Source organism: Lepidochelys kempii, chromosome 4 (assembly GCF_965140285.1).
Source record: "Lepidochelys kempii isolate rLepKem1 chromosome 4, rLepKem1.hap1, whole genome shotgun sequence".
Classification (NCBI taxonomy): domain Eukaryota; kingdom Metazoa; phylum Chordata; order Testudines; family Cheloniidae; genus Lepidochelys; species Lepidochelys kempii.
In genome coordinates, this window is record NC_136383.1 from 84223869 (window position 1) to 84243564 (window position 19696).

Consider the following 19696-nt stretch of genomic DNA (forward strand, 5'->3'; position numbering starts at 1 on the left):
CTAGGATAAGGGGATGCTTTTTAAATAATGGAGAAAATACTGATGTCAGCTAACGTCAGAATTTGCAACTGGATGCAAAATTAGACAGAGATGCATTCATTGGCACTACTCCGGCATCTCTGGAGCGGCACTAGATAAAGGCAAGCCTGAACCTGTCAGTCTTTAGGGCCTTGCTGACGGCGGTTCCTTGCCGCCTGTGCGGGCTCAGGCTGCATCTAAGCTGGGGGGGCATGGCAGCTGCCCTTGGGGGTGGAGCCAATGACTGACCTGCAAGCATCGAAACAGAGGTACAATGTATCCCCCCGCCCCATCTTCCCCGGAGCCCAGGAAAATAAAAATCTGATCTACAGACTAGAGATCCCTCTGAATCCATCCCTGCTCATTGTGGAAGGTGCACGAGACTCTCATCTGGGAGCTGCCTGGACGCCATGGAGCACATCCGAATGCCCAAGGTTGGTACCGGAGAAGCAAAGCGGAGCAGGTTGGATGTCTGCAGTGATGAGTGATGGCGAGGCTTCAATGCTTGGCTCAGGGGAAGCCAGCAGGAAAAAGATGTCTCTTGTGTGTTGCTGATGTTTTATTCTGGTTCGTATGGAAAAAGATTAGTTCATCTCTAGTTATTAAAAATAATAATAATAAAGCCCTGCAGATATCAGGGATGAATATCAACCTACCTAGCTGCTTTAACATTTTAGACAACTTCCTATTAAATTAGGCAAAATATTCCAAGACATGCAAAGCATTGCTCTGTAAAGTTGATTGAAATGTATGCGACGGCTTAGTTACCCTGGCTTAGCCATTGTTGCTAATGGAGACCTCAGCCATGGCTGCTCTTGCTTACCAGAAGTAAGGGAACCCAAGCTTATCTGCTTTTCATATTCCTTTACTTTTATTTTACTATTTAATTATCTTGGCCAAGATTTTATTTAGATTTTGGAATCTTGTATTTACCTAGTCTAATCAGTATATTTATATAGCTGTGCAGAGAGAAGGTCTATATTTATTAACAAAACTACAGGCTTCCTAAACAGAAGGAAATGTGATTTCAGCATACCAAAATTCAATATAACAGAAAATTCAATCTGAAGCAAAAAATTAAATTGTAGCTACAAGTAACATTTAATTTAGAGGAATAAATGCTAGTTTAGTCATTTATTTATTTTAGTTTTGGCTAATTTTGTGTGTGTTTATAACCCTAAATCCGTGCTTCAGCATTGTTGTTTTTATCTGGTTTGTATATATTCCTTGTTCATTATTGTTAGCCATCATGGTACCATGAATTCAAGATCAGGGCCTCTTGCTGCTGAACCAAGATTACTAGGCCTGTAGCTGCTGGACAGTGAGTATACTGTGAAAATAGAGTGATTTTCTGCATCAGAAAAGGCCTTCTTATTTCTTGGGATTTTGCTGCCTTCCTGGGTAGAGGAAGAATACCTGTTTTTAGGGTCTGTTCTACCATGGAAGGAAACACCCATTGAGAATAGTGTGTGTAGATCTTCTGCCCATCACACAGTGAAAGTGTGCATGAGTAAAAATTGAAAATACTGACAGATGGGAACAAAAACTTAAACTAAAATAAATATTTGTGTTTCACTTTAGATAAAGGGCCTGATCCAGCTGCCATTAAGGCAATGAGATTTGGCTCATTGGCTTTTCCAGAAGCAGGCTTTCAAATTGTTCCCACATAAAAAGAAAATATATTGTATATCAGAGTGTCAGTGACTTGAGACTCCCAATGTTTCTTTTGCATTGAATACTCTATTCAAAATTGGATGGCGTTGGCTCCTTGTCTTCCAGCCAGGGCCTTATATTGTGTATCAGTAATAATGAAAGAAGTTACCTCTCTGATATAATACAAGACATTTAGAATTAATATGTTTATTTAGAACAGTAGCGTTGTTACAAAATCATTTGTAATCATAATCATAACAGTTGATGAGAAAACAAGATGCTACATGTGAGTGGGGTTTGAAATAACTCACCTGCCCAGTTACTCCCAGATACCACTGAAATATCACTACTATCAGCAGTTAGCTGACCTGCCTGGTAACAAAACAAAAATCTTTGGGTTCAATGTGAAAAAAAGAAAAAATTAAAAAAGGAATTACCAGAAAAATAATTGTGTTTCATTGACTTCAATCCTGAAGCACTTACATGAGAGGAAAGTGATCAGGAACAGTTAGCATGGATTCACCAAGGGAAGGTCATGCCTGACTAATCTAATCGCCTTCTATGATGAGATTAGTGGTTCTGTGGATGAAGGGAAAGCAGTGGATGTATTGTTTCCTGACTTTAGCAAAGCTTTTGACACGGTCTCCCACAGTATTCTTGTCAGCAAGTTAGAGAAGTACGGGCTGGATGAATGCACTATAAGGTGGGTAGAAAGTTGGCTAGATTGTCGGGCTCAACGGGTAGTGATCAATGGCTCCATGTCTAGTTGGCAGCCGGTGTCAAGTGGAGTGCCCCAGGGGTCGGTCCTGGGGCCGGTTTTGTTCAATATCTTCATAAATGATCTGGAGGATGGTGTGGATTGCACTCTCAGCAAATTTGCGGATGATACTAAACTGGGAGGAGTGGTAGATACGCTGGAGGGCAGGGATAGGATACAGAGGGACCTAGACAAATTGGAGGATTGGGCCAAAAGAAATCTGATGAGATTCAATAAGGATAAGTGCAGCATCCTGCACTTAGGACGGAAGAACCCAATGCACAGCTACAGACTAGGGACCGAATGGCTAGGCAGCAGTTCTGCGGAAAAGGACCTAGGGGTGACAGTGGACGAGAAGCTGGATATGAGTCAGCAGTGTGCCCTTGTTGCCAAGAAGGCCAATGGCATTTTGGGATGTATAAGTAGGGGCATAGCGAGCAGATCGAGGGACGTGATCGTCCCCCTCTATTCGACATTGGTGAGGCCTCATCTGGAGTACTGTGTCCAGTTTTGGGCCCCACACTACAAGAAGGATGTGGATAAATTGGAAAGAGTCCAGCGAAGGGCAACAAAAATGATTAGGGGTCTGGAACACATGACTTATGAGGAGAGGCTGAGAGAACTGGGATTGTTTAGTCTGCAGAAGAGAAGAATGAGAGGGGATTTGATAGCTGCTTTCAGCTACCTGAGAGGTGGTTCCAGAGAGGATGGTTCTAGACTATTCTCAGTGGTAGAAGAGGACAGGACAAGGAGTAATGGTCTCAAGTTGCAGTGGGGGAGGTTTAGGTTGGATTTTAGGAAAAACTTATTCACTAGGAGGGTGGTGAAACACTGGAATGCATTACCTAGGGAGGTGGTAGAATCTCCTTCCTTAGAAGTTTTTAAGGTCAGGCTTGACAAAGCCCTGGCTGGGATGATTTAATTGGGGATAGGTCCTGCTTTTGAGCAGGGGGTTGGACTAGATGACCTCCTGAGGTCCCTTCCAACCCTGATATTCTATGATTCTATGACTTTGTCTTTAGTTTTTACCACCTGGAATTTAGTATAAAGCAGACCCCTTTCAACCCCAGCAATTTTAAAGGAAATAAAACAGAATAGTGTGCAGGTAAAAGATATCCTCACTGAGCTGTCTGTGTTCCTCTGAAATGGATTCCCCCATTCCAAATCCATCCTCAATCAAGTAACTGGCTTGTTCTGTGACTGTATCTCATCATACTGACACCCCCTTACACCCAAAGAACCCTAACCAACCCCTCAAAACAAATGTCCCAGGAAATTAATAAAATCTAAAAATTCAAAAGAAAATCCCTACCCAAAGAGAATTTTCACCCTGAAAAGGGAGAAGTGCTGAGATTCCTTGAAGTCCACTAGGGGCTTCATTATTGCTATTGTTTTTACGAAGAAGGTGGTTAGATGCTACTTTGATGGCTGCCAGTATAAAACCCTGAGATAAACCAAAAGTGTTATACATATAGCTTTGAATATCCTGGCATGCAACTATTTATTATTTTTAATAATCTGTAATTATTTCACAAAAAGAGTGACTAGCCAATCTACTGTTGTTAAACTACTTAATAACGATCATGTCCTCCCTCTGAAATATATTGTGTAAAATATATACATATTTTAGGAACAGTGTATGAAATATAGTAAGTCCCTGAAGTGTAATTTATAGAGCTGTTTGAAAAAAAATCAGATTTTGAAATTGTCTAGCAAAAAAGGGGGACAAATTTTCCACCAAAAGTTCATGAAAATTTCCAACTTTTCAGTGAGCGCTAATAATTTAGTCAGGCAGATCCACCTTTTTAATCTGAAATCTCCGTAAGAATCATCCTTTTAGAAGTTGAGGCATTAAACCAGGGGTGGGCAAACTTTTTGGCCCGAGGGCCACATCTGCTTGCAGGGCCGGGGCAGGGGGTTGGGGTGCGAGAGGGTGCGGTGTGCAGGAAGGGGCTCCAGGCAAGGGGTTGGGGCAGAGGAGGGGTGCAGGGTGTATGAGGGGACTCACGGAAGGGAGTTAGGGTGCAGGAGGGGTGTGAAGTGCAGGAGGGGGCTCGGGCAGGAGGTTGGGGTGCAGAAGGGGTGCGGAATGCAGCAGGAGGCTCAGGGCAGGGAGTTGGGGTGCGGGGTGAAGGAGGGGTTCAGGCTCTGGCCCGGCGCTGCTTATCTAGAGTGGCTCCAGGGTGGCAGCGGCGCGCACCTGGGCCAGGGCAGGCTCCCTGCCTGCCTGCCCCGGCCCTGGCCCCACGCCATGCCACTCAAGGAAGCAGCCTGCACCACATCCCTGTGCGGCCTCTGGGGGTGGTGGGGGAGTGCAGAGGGCTTCGCGTGTTTCCCTCGCCTGTGGGTACCTCCCCTGAAGCTCCCATTGGCCGCGATAACCCGTTCCTGGCCAATGGGAACTTTGGGGGAGGTACTCACAGGCAAGAGCAGCGTGCGGAGCTCTCTGCTGCCCCACCCCCACGGGCTGCAGGGACATGGTGTGGCCGTTTCCTGGAGCGGTGCAGCGCCATGCGGGGTGACAATCCCATGGGCCGGATCCAAAGACCCAAGGGGCCGGATCCGGCCCGTGGGCCGTAGTTTGCCCACCCCTGCATTAAACTATGGCTATATTGATCAGGGTCCTTCCATTTCCAAAAATTTCACCTTAATTCTGAAGGTGTGCTCCAAGCACAGTACTTTTTGGACAGTACTCAAGTCAAGTAGAGAAGCCCATTTTTGCCACAGTTGACTTCAGCCAGTTTATCAGTTCCCAATATACTACAATTTGTGACTTGTTCCGTTAAGCATGTTTTAATCATAGAGGCTGACTGAGTTATTTAAATACTCTGTGGCCAAGAGAAAAAGATGCAAGCAATTTAACAATTATCTAACAGTGATATTCAGAAATGGTATAAGTGAATGTACAGCTTTTCCTGCAATTAGTGATAAGAAAGAGACATATTATTATTATTTACAACATGTATTACAATAGCACCTACATGCCTCAACCAAGATCAGGATTCTATTGGGCTTGGTATTGTACAAACATATAGTAAGGGATAGTCCCTGCCCCAACAAGCTTACAGTTTAAGTAAACAAGACCAGCAAGTGTGGGAAGAGAAACTGACACACAAAGAGGTAAAGTGACTTGCCCAAGATCACAGAGCAGCTCAATGGAAAAGGCGGGAATAGAAAAGAGATCTCTTGATGCCTATGCCTATGCCAATGTGCTAGCCACTAGACCACACTGCTTTAGTTCAGTACTCTCTCTTTTGCATTCCTTAATCTCTTTGGGAGCCAGTCTCTTCCAAAAATTGTAGCTGGCATGGGAGTGGATGGTAATTTCTGCCATTAGCACTGTTTAAGAACATGAATTCTTGCCATTGAAACATTCTGATTCTAGTGTGCTTGATAGCTATGTTTTCTACAAACCTGTTAAGATCCAGCCTTATATTTCTAAGGGTGTTGTAGGTCCTCAGCACCAATCAGAATCAGGTCCAGTAACGGCAATAGAGTCATTCTAAGTTAAAAGAAGATATGGAGACCTTGAACATGAAGCATTCTATTTCCAGTTACACACAAACCAATGCACATATTTCTAGTAGCACATATAGTAATAATTAACTGCACATAATCCATTGAATTCCCCAGTAAGTAATTATGTAAGGCTACATATGTATTATACTATGGTAAGGTCCTCTTCACACTGTAGATGCCTTCTTATGCAAGAGAGGTATAATGTGACCAGATTTAGCAGCAGCTTACAATCACCCATTGTTAAGCAGTGCTGTGCATACCATGAAAAAAAGGACTATCTTTTTAGAAGCAAAAATGAACAGTCAATCACTTTCTGCCATTAATATGGATCAGACAGTAAGGAACTTTAGAGAAGCTGCCACTAAGTGAAACTAACAACCCACAACAATCTTCAAAAATTAATAAACTATGTTCATGCACAGACTAAAAATACACGTTGTTAATCTATATAGAAATGTTTCTGACCATGGACATGTTAAGAGAAAAAGAGCCCAAAAGATACATTGGCTTCAAATAGAAATTTCATTCACCGTTGCTAGTGAGATGTTACATTTTGTTTAGCCACATCTTGTAGCGTTCATCTTTCACTGTGTATTGGCAGCAGGCCTTCTGAACTGCAATATTATCATAATGAATATACCAGACTGATCCCTGGTGTAATTCTGTTGTCTTCAGTGGAGTTATTCCAGGGATGCATTTGGCTCAGTATCTCTTGTTAACATAGCACTTACGATGGTTAAGGTTGCTCTAGTACTTCCATTTTTATGCAGTTATAAAAAGATCTATTTTGATAGTCTATAGCTCAGTAATTATTTAAGGTAGTGGTTCTCAGCTGGGGGTATGCAGCAAGGAGGTTTCGGGGGGTCCACCAAAATAAATCATGCTTCAGCCCTGGGTGACAGGGCTCGGGCTTTGGCTTCAGCCCCACTTGGTGAGGCTCAGGCTTTGGCTTCAGCCCCAGGTGGTGGGGCTCAGGCTTCAGGGCTGTGGGGCTCGAACTTTGGCTTGAGCCCTGTGTGGCGGGACGAGGGCTCTGACTTCAGCCCTGGGCAGTGGGGCTCGGGGAGGGATTGTTATCTTCACCCCCTGACTCCCCTTAGTGGGCCACCCAGTAACAAGTTTCACACTGAGTAAGTAAAACAAATATTTTTTTATTTTTGTACCTATTTTATCCTTTTCTCTTTTATATTATATGTGTGTGTGTTTAACTGTATAACTATCAATCTAATACAGCTTTTAAGCTCCTGGGTATGCAGAAAAAAAGCCATGCACAGGTGGGCTGAGGCATTGTGAAAGCACGCTGGGAGGCATCAGAAAGCAAAAGGCTGAGAACCCCTGAGTTAAGATATAGATACCATTGTATATGCTTATATGACAATATTCTTGCCTGCCATATTACACTCCAAAGATAATTTTAAGTAGCCAGACTGAAAATTTGTATCAGAGTATTGTCTCCTTTAGTTTTAAATTCATTTTTAACTATTTTCGGCCAATAAAAATAATAATACTGTGCATTTATATCGTGCTTAGCCTACTTTTCTTCTGAGGAACTCAGTGTGGTTTCTTAAAGCTTTTTAACACTTCCTCTGTGAGGATGCAAATATTAGCACATACTTATATATAGGGCACAGAGTGCAGATGATTTGCCCAATGTCACATCTGGGTCAATGGTAGAGCCAGGAACAGAATTCAGGAGTACAGTCTTCCACTCTCCTCTTATGATCACAAGACTATGTTCCCGAATGGGAGCAGAAGCTCATACTTGAATCATCCCTGTTGACTTGCCAACATTCCAGTTTCAATGGGCAGAACATATTATCTAAACTGATTACAAGATTCAAATTGGTGAAAGTGGAAACAACTTCTGACCTCTGATCTTTTACTTGCAAAAAAGCACACGTGCTTTTTTTTTTTTTTTTGATAAACCACTCGTGCATGTAGAACATGGACTGTCAGCAAGTTTCTTTCTTTTTTGGAGCTGTGTAATGATTATGTGACCAAATTATAACATATGTCCAGTTTCACTGCTACTGAATACCACCCCATGACTTCACTTTTGAATGCTTGGCAAGTAGCTTGGCAACAAATCTGTGTTTTCCATGACCTTTATGTCTCAAAAGAATTGGATTGGAGGACTCCGCCACTTCAAGGACAACCTCGACTAAAATTAGCTATTCTTTTTCTCATTCTGTATGTAGAGGCATAGCAGTGATGGGGCTTGTTTGGCCTTTGCTCCTGATTGAGGCTTTGGGTCATTTACTTAACACTGTGTAAGGTACTTGTAACACAGTGCAGACTCACCACCACAGCATCTCCTGCTGGTCACTCTGGGAATTAGCTCACATAGCCACAGAGCACCCTCTATGGGCCGGTGTCTCGCCCTCTGTTACTTGCCCCATTGTCTCCACCACCTCTGGCCCCGTGTCCCTCCCAGACCCCAGTGTCCCTTACCTGTGGGTGCTGCCCCACAACAGTGCCCCCACACTCTGGGTCTCCGCTTCCAGGGGAACCCCAAGCCCCTATACCCACCTTGCTTCAGTGTCTGCTACAATTCCTCATCTAGCCCCTTCTCTCAGGGGCAAACACTCATCACGGGCAAGGGAGTTGGACCTGCTGTCTTTTTAGTCCCAGCTGCCTCCTTACAGTCCTAGTACCTCCCCTGGCCTTTAGCAAGGCCTCAGCCTGGAGACTCACCAGGCCAGAGCTCCTCAGCTCCGCCTGCCCTTCCCCAGCCCTGTTCTGCCTCAGATACCCTGCTTGCTCTCCCGGGTAGCCTGGTCCTCTCTGCTCCCCAGCTGAATCAAGAGTCTCTCCTATTGTATCAGCCTGCCCTTTTATTAGGGCCGGCTGTGCCCTAATTGGGTGCAACCACACCTGTGGCTGACTACCCAACCAGCCTCCCTGGGCTGCTTTTAACCCCCCACTACAGTACTATGACCCCTTTTGAGTGCCAAGTTTTTTGTCTGCTTTCCAGGCACTGTTGTGGCCATTATTTTCCATTCTGTTCTGTAGGCATGTAAAAGAACTCAGCAAGTACTGGTGCTTTCAGATTTGGTAACCATTGTTCGATCTTTTACTGTGTTCAGAAGATTTTAGTTTACATTTTGATTAGCCTTTTTCTTCTATTTTGAATATGATCACGGTATTTGACTTAGATTTGAAGTAATGGATTTTAACAGTTACTCACTCACTTAACTGAAAACGGCCTTGATGTCATGGTTTTGTGATAGTGCATTATTGAGTTTTTCTTATAGATAAGACTCCTATTTTTAGGCCACTATTAAAAGAATTTTTAAAAGATTCCAGTTACTTTGGTTTTGTGCCCTTTGACCTTGACAATGACTCAGAATCTGACTGCTAATGACATTTAAAATGTAATGCACTGGAAATCATTGTGATCAGACACTCCAGAGATACATTTTCTAGAAATGGGCAAAAACTTGAACTTCACGTCTGAACCATTGGGAATATTTGTGGACAAAGGGTTGGATTTGAATCCCTAGATCTGTACTTAATCCTAAAATTTTGGTTCTGGGTTGAATTAGAGTGCTGAAGGGGCTTGTTTACTACTATTAGTTTGGATGTAGCCTAACTCTTTCAAGAACAGCTATTCTAATAATATTTCATCATAAAATTGTGGAAATCTTATGAAAACAATTGGTTTTGTGCAATTTCCATCATTCATAGAATCATAGGACTAGAAGGGACCTTGAGAGGTCATCTAGACTAGCCACTGCACTCTTGGCAGGACTAAGTATTATCTAGACCAACCCTGATAGGTGTTTGTCTAACCTGATAGGTGTTTGTCTAAAAAATCTCCAATGATGGAGATTCCACAACCTTCCCAGGAAATTTATTCCAGTGCTTAACTACCCTGGCAGTTAGGAAGTTTTTCCTAATGTCCAACCTAAATCACCCTTCATGATCGTTACCTAATGAAATGTCAACCATTTGGGTCTGAAATTATACACAAGAACATCTCACAAGATTTCAGTCCTTTCAAATCTCAGCAAGCACTCTAGTAGAGATTTGAACCCCAGACCATAGCCTAACTACAGTGTGGCTCAGAACAGCTCTAGAATGGATGTTTATGTTCTAGTTCACTCACACTATTTTATTTCATAAGCTAATGACACTGACCTACAAGCCAGCTAGGAATTTCCCATCTCGGTTTCAGTTTTCCTATCCGCTTCATGGTACTTTATGGTACTGACTACTTTATGGTAGTCAGTACCTCTTTAGGAGTAGCACTGTTGGAAATCCAGATCTGTCTTTGATTTGGGTAGGCTTCAACATGATTTAATTATCTAGAGAGTTAAATTAGCTTCTTCTAATCAGCAATACTACACTACAGTTTAAGTGTATGACATAGCCAGAATTGCTCTTCAACGGTTTTCTTCATTACTCTAAGCATCATTGTTGTCTCGCTCATTTCCCACTATGAGGAGACATTGGGATGTTTTTGTTTATCTAGATTAGCAGGATTCTGCTCAGTAAACTGTTTTTCCTCTTCCTTGTTCACCATCTTTGATATTTGATTCCTTTCCCCCAGGTTTATTTAGTAGTATTGTTGTGCTCGTGTCCTCTGTTAGAGTGTTAGTTTAAATTACTCCCCTCTGTCTACTCTCCATCCTCAAGTTCCACAAGTTATGGCTGATCCTCTTAACAGTATAGTTAATTTATTGCATGCATCTTGCTTTCTGTCAGAATTTCAATGTGCATTAATTGTTCCTGTTTATAAAAATGTGTCATTCATTCATAGCCTTCTGTAATTCACAATTTCTGGCCTATAGGCCTGATTCCAAGCTCGCTTATGCCAGTGTAAATCAGTATTAACTCCACTAAAGTCCCTGGGCCTCATTCATCTGTGCCTCACAGTTCCTTTATGCCAATGTAGCGGAGTCATAATATGGTTGTAGGTACCGGCTGGAGAAATTCCGCCAATATTGAGGGAGCTCTTCGGTAGTTGTAGAGACAGATTCTCAGGCACTACGCCATCCTCCCACACAGAACCCCAGGCATAGGAGATGTTCAGGGAGTTGGAGAAGACATGGCCAGAGTGTCCCTTAACCCATAGCAATACATCGTTGCTGAAATTGGGCACAAGTTATAGGGCAGGCCTCAGGGCTGCTCCAGCTTGACCCAAGGGCCAAACCAACCTCCAGGAGCTCCAACATAGGAGAGGCACAGAGGTGTCATAAAACCCCAAATGCCCTCCTCCCTCCCCCTATGCCAAACTTGACTGTAGTATGGGGTGAAGTTGGCCTGATGAAGTTATACTGATGTAAAATTGGTGTAAATCAGATCAGAACCAGACCACAAAATGTCTTGGTTTTTTTTGTCTCAGAATTGTTGGAATTTAAAAATTTTATCTGAAAATTGAAAAGGAGTACTTGTGGCACCTTAGAGACTAACCAATTTATTTGAGCATAAGCTTTCGTGAGCTTAGGTGTAGCTCACGAAAGCTTATGCTCAAATAAATTGGTTAGTCTCTAAGGTGCCACAAGTACTCCTTTTCTTTTTGTGAATACAGACTAACACGGCTGTTACTCTGAAACCTATCTGAAAATTGTTGCTCAGGATCAGTTCCTAACAATCCTCTCTCTTTTTTTCATCTGAGCTCAGAGTGGGTCACTCAACAGAAACTGATATGTGGTCTGTAAAGACCTTGACAAGTCTAAATCAAGTGGGTTGTCATTTCTCTTGATATTTTTGGCTCTGGTGACAGCATTTGACATATTAGTACATGCAATACTGGTATCTAAATGATGTTGTTCATTTGGCACCAAATCCTGTTCCTGTTGGAGTCAATGGCAAAACTTGCTTGATTTCACTTGGGAAGGATTGGAACTTTGGTGTCCAGTTTTGGTTTGAATTTTACCTCTCTGATCATTTTTTCCCCCAGGTAGTTTGCAGTACTATTTTCCCCTCATGATTTCCTTTTTGGTGGTCATTTGGGCTCTATGCTTTATAAGCACCTCTTCCCCTTATGTCTTTACCTTCTCATTACACTAATCTATGTCTCTGGTTTTCATTATGTTTTAGATCTCTTCCCATCTCCTTTAGTCTGAGTCACATCTCTAAATGGATGTATGCTAATCTCCCATTATAAAAGAAACAGAAAACTGCTTTTGGCATGTCCACTCATCTTTCCACTTTTGAGCCTTTTCTCATTCCATATTATAGTACTTCTGTGTCTGTAATATAGAATCTGAGTAACATCTTTGATTCTGGCCTGTTGTTTCATATGCAGACTTGATTAAGTTGTTAAGACCTACTGAGACATTTGAAAAATTTAACATTTGAAAAATCTATTCTGGTTTATCAGTCATTACACCTAAAATCTGGTGAATGCAGTTGATTACTCTATAAATTCATTGCTGATTAGCATTTACTGGCTATGTCCGAACTGCTGTCTATCTAGAATCATCTGGCTCATCTGATTATTTGCTGTTCATACTTGTGTCAAGGGAATCAATTATTCAAGTGCATTATACAGAAATTGTCATACCAGCTGTGCATCTAGTCCAATACCCAGGGTTTCTGACAGTGATTACTAGCAGATGCTTCAGAGGAAGGTGCAAGAAGCCGCATAATGGAATCACCTGCCTATATGACATTTCTTTTTAATTTATGCCCTGAAGCATGGGAGTTCATGATCCTGATCCAAACCCCAGTTAAGTCAGTAGAAGACTTTCATTGACTTTAATGTGTTATATCCTTCAGACATTTTTTTATCCTATTTTCATTGGTGACTTTTATTTTTATACAACAATTGAAAGTTTGGGTCTAACAGCAGAGCTCTCCAGTTTTGGATGTTTTTCTAAATGTGAGATTTGATTTTCACGAACATCCCTGCTCACAGTCTCTGGTACGATTCTAGTGTAATACTTTTTTTTTTTTTTGCCACTCTGTCTAAATATCATGTTTTTCTCACAATGTCCAAGCTTGGAGGAACTTGCTCCCTTGTGAGATCCATGTCATTGACTCATTGTATTAATTGAAAAGAAAAAAAAAAGTTTAAGTCTTTTTATATTTTTATATTTCTAGCTATTATTTTTCCTAGATCTTGTCTCTATTGATATTACATTGCTACAATTCTTGCAATGAATGATTTAATAAATCCACCATAATGTAAGTATTTTTCTCGTTCTCATGAAATTGACAGACTATGCTCAGATTTTCTATACCAATCTTGTATATTTTCAATAATGTTAATCTTACTTACTGGATTAAGCAGTATAAAGTGTATGATATAGCCACCATCTTTCAATTTACAGCCTGTGTCAATATCAGCCTCTATCTAACACAGTGCATCCAAAGTTTAAATTCCATTTAAAATATGAAACTGATCTCATTAAGCAGCTTGACTGCAGTACAATCTCTTTATAAACTAAACTGGAACACTACATGTTTGTTTGTGACTGATGTTCTGGCGGGTATTTATGGGGAGCCGATTGTTAAAATTCTGCTAACAAACTGAAGGGAGGATTAGGATGATTTCCCTGAGTCCGCTAGAGCAGTGGTTTTCAACCTTTTTTTGTTTGCAGATACCTAAAAAAATTTAAATGGAGGTGCAGACCCCTTTGGAAATCTGAGACATAGTCTGCGGACCCCCAGGGGTCCGTGGACCACAGGTTGAAAACCACTGTTCTATGATAATGACAACCTTTCGCAGACCCCTTAGACACAGTCTGTGGACCACCAGGGGTCCGTGGACCACAGGTTGAAAACCACTGTGCTAGAGTTAACCTCCCTCTGGATACTGCTGACCTATTCCTGACAGAAATCTCTTATCTCTGAGGCTCTACAACAGGGGTGGGCAAACTTTTTGGGCTGAGGGCCACATCTGGGTGGGGAAATTGTATGTAGGGCTGGGACAGGGGGTTGGGGTGTGGGAGGCGGTGCGCTGTGCAGGAACGGCTCAGGGCAAGGAATTGGTGCAGAGGAGGGGTGCAAGGTGCATGAGGGGGCTCAGAGAAGGTGCAAAGGGCTCATGAGGGGTGCAGGAGGGGTGCAGACTGTGGGAGGGAGCTCACGGCAGGGGGTTGGGGTGCAGGAGGGGTGCGAGGTGCAGGCAGAAAGTTGGGGGCGGGGGGCAGGAGGGGTTCGGGCTCTGGCCTGGTGTCACTTACCTGAAGCGTCTCTGGGGTGGCAGCGGTGTGCACTGGGGCCAGGGCAGGCTCCCTGCATGCCTGCCCTGGCCCCACGCTCGCTGCTCCGGGAAGCTGCCGGAAGCATGTCCCTGAGCAGCCCTGGGGGCAGGGAGGCACAGGGCTCCTCACACTGCCCTTGCCACGCCTCCAGGTACCTCCTCCGAAGCTCCCATTGGCTGTGGTTCCCCATTCCCAGCCAATGGGAGCTTCAGGGGGCGGTGCCTGGAAGCAAGGGCAATGCACAGAGCTCCTCCCCCCACAGCCAGTTCTGAGAGCAGTGCGGGTCCTGCGGCACCATGGGGGGCAATCCCACAGGCTGGATCCAGCCCGCGGGCCATAGTTTGCCCACCCCTGCTCTACAATATACTGTTGACATGCACATATTTTTGCATGTGTAATGGAGCAGCTTACTCCAAATGGTAGGTATTTAAAAATTAATTTTCCCCAGGAAAGGATACTTCTTGGTTTCATACAAGGTCTTCACTCTCCACTCCTGGTGATCATTGTGCTATGCTGTCAGAATTCTCTGTATATATTTCAGGAACAAAATATAAATATTTTGAGTAAATGCAATAAATTTGACTGGCAAGAGGGGTTGCTTCTTTTCATGGTCATAGCTACATGAAAGGATTTTTGTCCAAATGAGACACCAAATTAATAGATTCCCTAGTCCTTCTCTTCCTCCCTCCGCCCGCCCCCGCTTTCCTATGGGCACACACATTCCTAGTACATGAGGTTTATCGCAGGCTACGGGTGAGAAATTTTGTGGAAAACGCTTGTTAAAATATTCACATTGTATCATTGGGTTATGTCAGTGGTCCCCAAACTTTTCAGGGTCATGCCCCCCCTTACCCTTGTCCATGCTCCCCCTCCTCCAGAACCGGGGACAGGAATGTGGCCATGGCTCCCAGGGTCGAGTGGGGGACGTGGACAGGGATAAGGGAGCTGAGGCTCAGGCTTCAGCTGGGAGTGAATCTGGGGCTGGGAGCAGGGCTGGGGCTGGGAATGGAATCGTGGCCAGTGCCCGAGGATGGGGGTGGGGCTGGGTCCAGGTGTGGAGGCGTGGCTGGGCCATGGCCAGGGGCCAAGGCTGCGAGTGGGCCTGAGCGAGGGGCCAGGAACTGGAGCTGGGGTTGGGGGCAGGGCTGGAGCAGAACTGGGAGCGGGGCTGGGTGGCGCTCCCTTCCTGCCTCCCATGGGGGCTGGCCTGGGCCCTGCAATGCCTCCTGAATGTTCTTCCCTGCCCCCCAAGGGAGTGTGCCCCATAGTTTGGGGACCTCTGGGTTATGTGAAACTGTAAAATGGCACAGGAAGTGAGTGCTGTGCTATCCAGCATGTGATCACTTCTCAGTTATATGTGGTAGGATGAACATGACATCCTATCTGTCCTTCAGATCATAGTAATAAAAATTAGAGACGAGAAGGATCTATTAGTTATGCTAATTCATTCTCCTGCCAACGTACCAGTTGTTTCCTACAATATATTTTTCAGTGCTTTGTCTTTTCCAGTTTTAGCTATTTCAGTTAATGAGATTTCTACCATTTTTCTTGGATGATGGCCCTCTAGTCTAATTAAGTTTACCCTTAGGAAGCTTTCCTGATATTCATCCTAAGATGTCTCTGTCTTAATTTTATTTTATTATATCTTGGCCATGCTAGTTAAATCCTAGTGAGGAAAATAGAAAGGAGCATAAACACTGGCAAATGAAATGTAAAAATACAATTTGGAAGGCCAGAAAAGAATTTGAGGAACAATTAGCCAAAGACTCAAAAAGTAATAGCAAAAAGTAATAGCAAATTTTTTTTAAGTACATCAGAAGCAGGAAGCCTGCTAAACAACCAGTGGGGCCACTGGACGATGGAGGTGCTAAAGGAGCACTCAAGGACGATAAGGCCGTTGCGGAGAAACTAAATGAATTCTGTGCATCGGTCTTCACCGCTGAGGATGTGAGGAAGATTCCCTCCCTGAGCCATTCTTTTTAGGTGACAGATCTGAGGAACTGTCCCAAATTGAGGTATCATTAGAGGAGGTTTTGGAACAAATTGATCAATTAAACAGCAATAAGTCACCAGGACCAGATGGTATTCACCCAAGAGTTCTGAAGGAACTCAAATGTGAAATTGCAGAACTACTAACTGTAGTCTGTAAACTATAATTTAAATCAGCTTCTGTATCAGATGACTAGAGGCTAGCTAATGTGATGCCAATTTTTAAAAAGGGCTCCAGAGGTGATCCTGGCAGTTACAGGCCTGTAAGCCTGACTTCAGTACCAAGCAAATTGGTTGAAACTATAATAAAAGACAATATTATCAGACACATAGATGAACATAATTTGTTGAGGAAGAGTTAACATGGTTTTAGTAAAGGGAAATCATGCCTCACCAATCTACTAGAATTCTTTGAGGGGGTCAACAAGCATGTGGATCAAGGGGATCCAGTGGATATAGTGATTTTAGATTTTCAGAAAGCCTTTGACAAGGTCCCTCACCAAAGGCTCTTACGCAAAGTAAGCTCCCACGGGATAAGAGGGAAGGTGCTCTCATGGATTGGTAACTGGTTAAAAGATAGGAAACAAAGCGTAGGTATAAATGGTCAGTTTTCAGAATGGAGAGAGGTAAATAGTGGTGTCCCCAAGGGATCTGTTCTGGGACCAGTCCTATTCACCATATTCATAAATGATCTGGAAAAAGGGGTAAACAATGAGGTGGCAAAATTTGCAGATGATATAAAATTACAAAAGATAGTGAAGATCCAGGCAGACTGTGAAGAGCTACAAAAGGATCTCTTAAAACTGGGTGACTGGGCAACAAAATGGCAGATGAAATTTAATGTTGATAAATGCAAAGTGATGCACATTGGAAAGCATAATCCCAACTATACATATGAAATGATGGATCTAAATTAGCTGTTACCACTCAAGAAAGAGATCTTGGAGTCATTGTGGATAGTTCTCTGAAAATGCACAATGTGCAGCAGCAGTCAAAAAAGTGAACAGAATGCTGGGAATAATTAAGAAAGGGATAGATAATAGGACAGAAAATATCATGTTGCCTCTATTTAAATCCATGGTACGCCCACATCTTGAATACTGTGTTTAGATGTGATTGCTCCATCTCTAAAAAGGTATGTTGGAATTGGAAAAGGTTCAGAAAAGGACAACAAAAATGATTAGGGGTATGGAACAGCTTTTGTATGAGGAGAGATTAATAAGACTGGGACTTTTCAGCTTGGAAAAGAGATGGCTAAGGGAAGATATGATTGAGGTCTATAAAATCATGACTGGTGTAGAGAAAGTAGGAAGTGTTGTTTACTACTTCTCATAAAACAAGAACTAACAAATGAAATTAATAGGCAGCAGGTTTAAAACAAATAAAAGGAAGTATTTCTTCACACAGTGTACAAAACAAATAAAAGGAAGTATTTCTTCCACAGTCAACCTGTGGAACTCCTTGCAGGAAGACGTTGTGAAGGCCAAGACCATAACAGGGTTCAAAAAAGAACTAGATAAATTCATGGAGGACAGGTCCATCAATGGCTATTAGCCAGGATGGGCAGGAATGGTGTCCCTAGCCTCTGTTTGCCAGAAACTGGGAATGAGCAACAGGGGATGGATCACTTGATGATTACCAGTTCTGTTCATTCCCTCTGGGGCACCTGGCACTGGCCACTGTCGAAAGACAGGATACTGGGCTAGATGGACCTTTGGTCTAACCCAGTAGGGCCATTCTTATGTTCTTATGATAGCAACACCTTTCTTTCCTTTGATGTTTACACCCTTCAAAATAGTTCTGTTTCAGACCACCTATTATTCTGCTGCACATAGCTTTCAAGAAGTTAGGAGCAGTCTTTTCAGTTAAGAACATGTAAGGAAGAACATGGTAACATGGGTGAGGCTTCATGACTTGTGAAATATTTGGTAGAAAAGCACATTGAATGGCAACATCAGTTCACAAATCAGTTTTCCTGTATTCTTATTCCAAACCTGGGTAGAAGACTAACAATGTATATTGTGTTTGATGGACACTATATTATACTGTATTGGCATTAGCACGTTGTGCTACAAAACCATTGGTTGTCACTGTTCCACATTTCATAGGTTTTTTTGTTTTCAAGATTGATGGTAAGTGTAGCAAAGAGGTGTGGCCGCCCTCGGAGATTGACAATGAGGGACAGCCAGACACCCTCTGTTGGGCAGAACCAGGAAGGCCACGCTCTCCATACCGTACGCAGAGGGGGGGGACAGGAAGAGGAAGTATAAAAGGTGGGCCCTGTAGCTCAGGTGGGAGGCAGCTGCCAAAAGAGATAGATGTGTTCTCCCCACTGCTGATGCAGGAGCCCACAGAAGACTACTGCAGTCCCGAGGGGGCCCTGAGCTACCTGACATGCCTGATGTTGAGGAGTTCCTGGGATTGCTGCTTGCAGTGTACCCTGTAGAGATGGAATATGACCCTTGGATGCAGGTACACCCGAGGGGAAGTGTAGAAAGCAGCCCGGGGAACCAGACTACTGTCTGGCTGTGGTGCTGCCAGAGATATGGTCAGCATGTTGCTGGTGGATTCCCCGCTGACCCAATGGCAGACCACTCTACCACTGTTAGGATCCTGTGCTGGGATGTGGGGGAGTTGGGTGGGTCTGTGTCCCACCCCACCTAGGGGTGGCAGTATTCCCCCTCCTGAGGTCAGGAGGCCTGCACTTCTTGGATGAGCATGCTAGACTGTTTGCTGGGTGCTCTACCTCTGCCCTGCCTAAGGGCCTGAGCCCCTGAACTGTTTGCTGCTCTACGCTGCCTGTGGATATGAGCCCTAGAGACAGCTAATTTCCCCCATGTACACACTGCCGTTCCAGGTGTGTGACAGCAAAGAGGCATGGCTGCCCTTGGAGATTGACAGTAAGGGATGGCCATGCGTGCCTACATAAGTATGTAGATGGTTGGAGTCAAAATTCAGATATTCCTCTTGGGCGCAAATTGTACCAGCTGTGCTCTGTTTTTACTGCTAGTCTCAGCCTCTTGGCTGTACAAGTTCTTTCCTGTAACTTTCATTACTGTAGCTGTGTGCCGGCAATATTGAAGTCAATGGGAGTTTTGCCATTGATTTCACATGAAGCAGGGCTGGATCCTAAAAGACAATTCCTGCTTGCTGTACTCACACATATGATACTATTGAAGCCAGTGAGATTATTTGGGTGAGTAAGGGAAGCAGGGTGTGGCCCCCAACTGGCTGTTCAGCCCCAATGGCTCCCAGTTTCCGTATTCCTTCCTCCATTGACACTTATGCAGCGTGTGTTCCAAATAGTCTGGATCATCGTTAATCTTTCCTTTTTTTATGTCTTTCTGCTGCTCCCCTTCCTGAGTCAACCCCAGACTTGCAAAAACCACATTTTCATCAAGGCTTTCTTGTAATAAAATCCTCATTGGGAAGGGGGATTGAGATATCGCTGTTGTCATTTTTACTCATGCGAGTTGCTCTGATGCTATGGTGATGGGGGCTGGGGGCCATAGAAGAACCTAGACAGAAAGACATGTCCTTTAGAGAAACTTTCAGAATTCAGTCTCTCAGTCATGGCTTCAGACGTTCCACTGGGCCTGGTGAC

The 19696-nt window shown here is 43.6% G+C and overlaps 1 protein-coding gene across 2 annotated transcripts in view; it reads left to right on the forward strand.

The window, feature by feature from the left end:
- Positions 1-262: 262 nt before the first annotated feature.
- Positions 263-19696, forward strand: part of MTMR7 (myotubularin related protein 7) — an 89240-nt gene continuing 69806 nt past the window's right edge. For both annotated transcript variants that reach the window (XR_012158656.2, XM_073341923.2), the window contains exon 1: positions 263-452. Coding sequence is in view for 1 of the 2 variants with exons in the window: in XM_073341923.2 (XP_073198024.2) it covers positions 429-452 (24 nt within the window). In the remaining variant the exon portion in view is untranslated. The remainder of the gene's footprint in view (positions 453-19696) is intronic.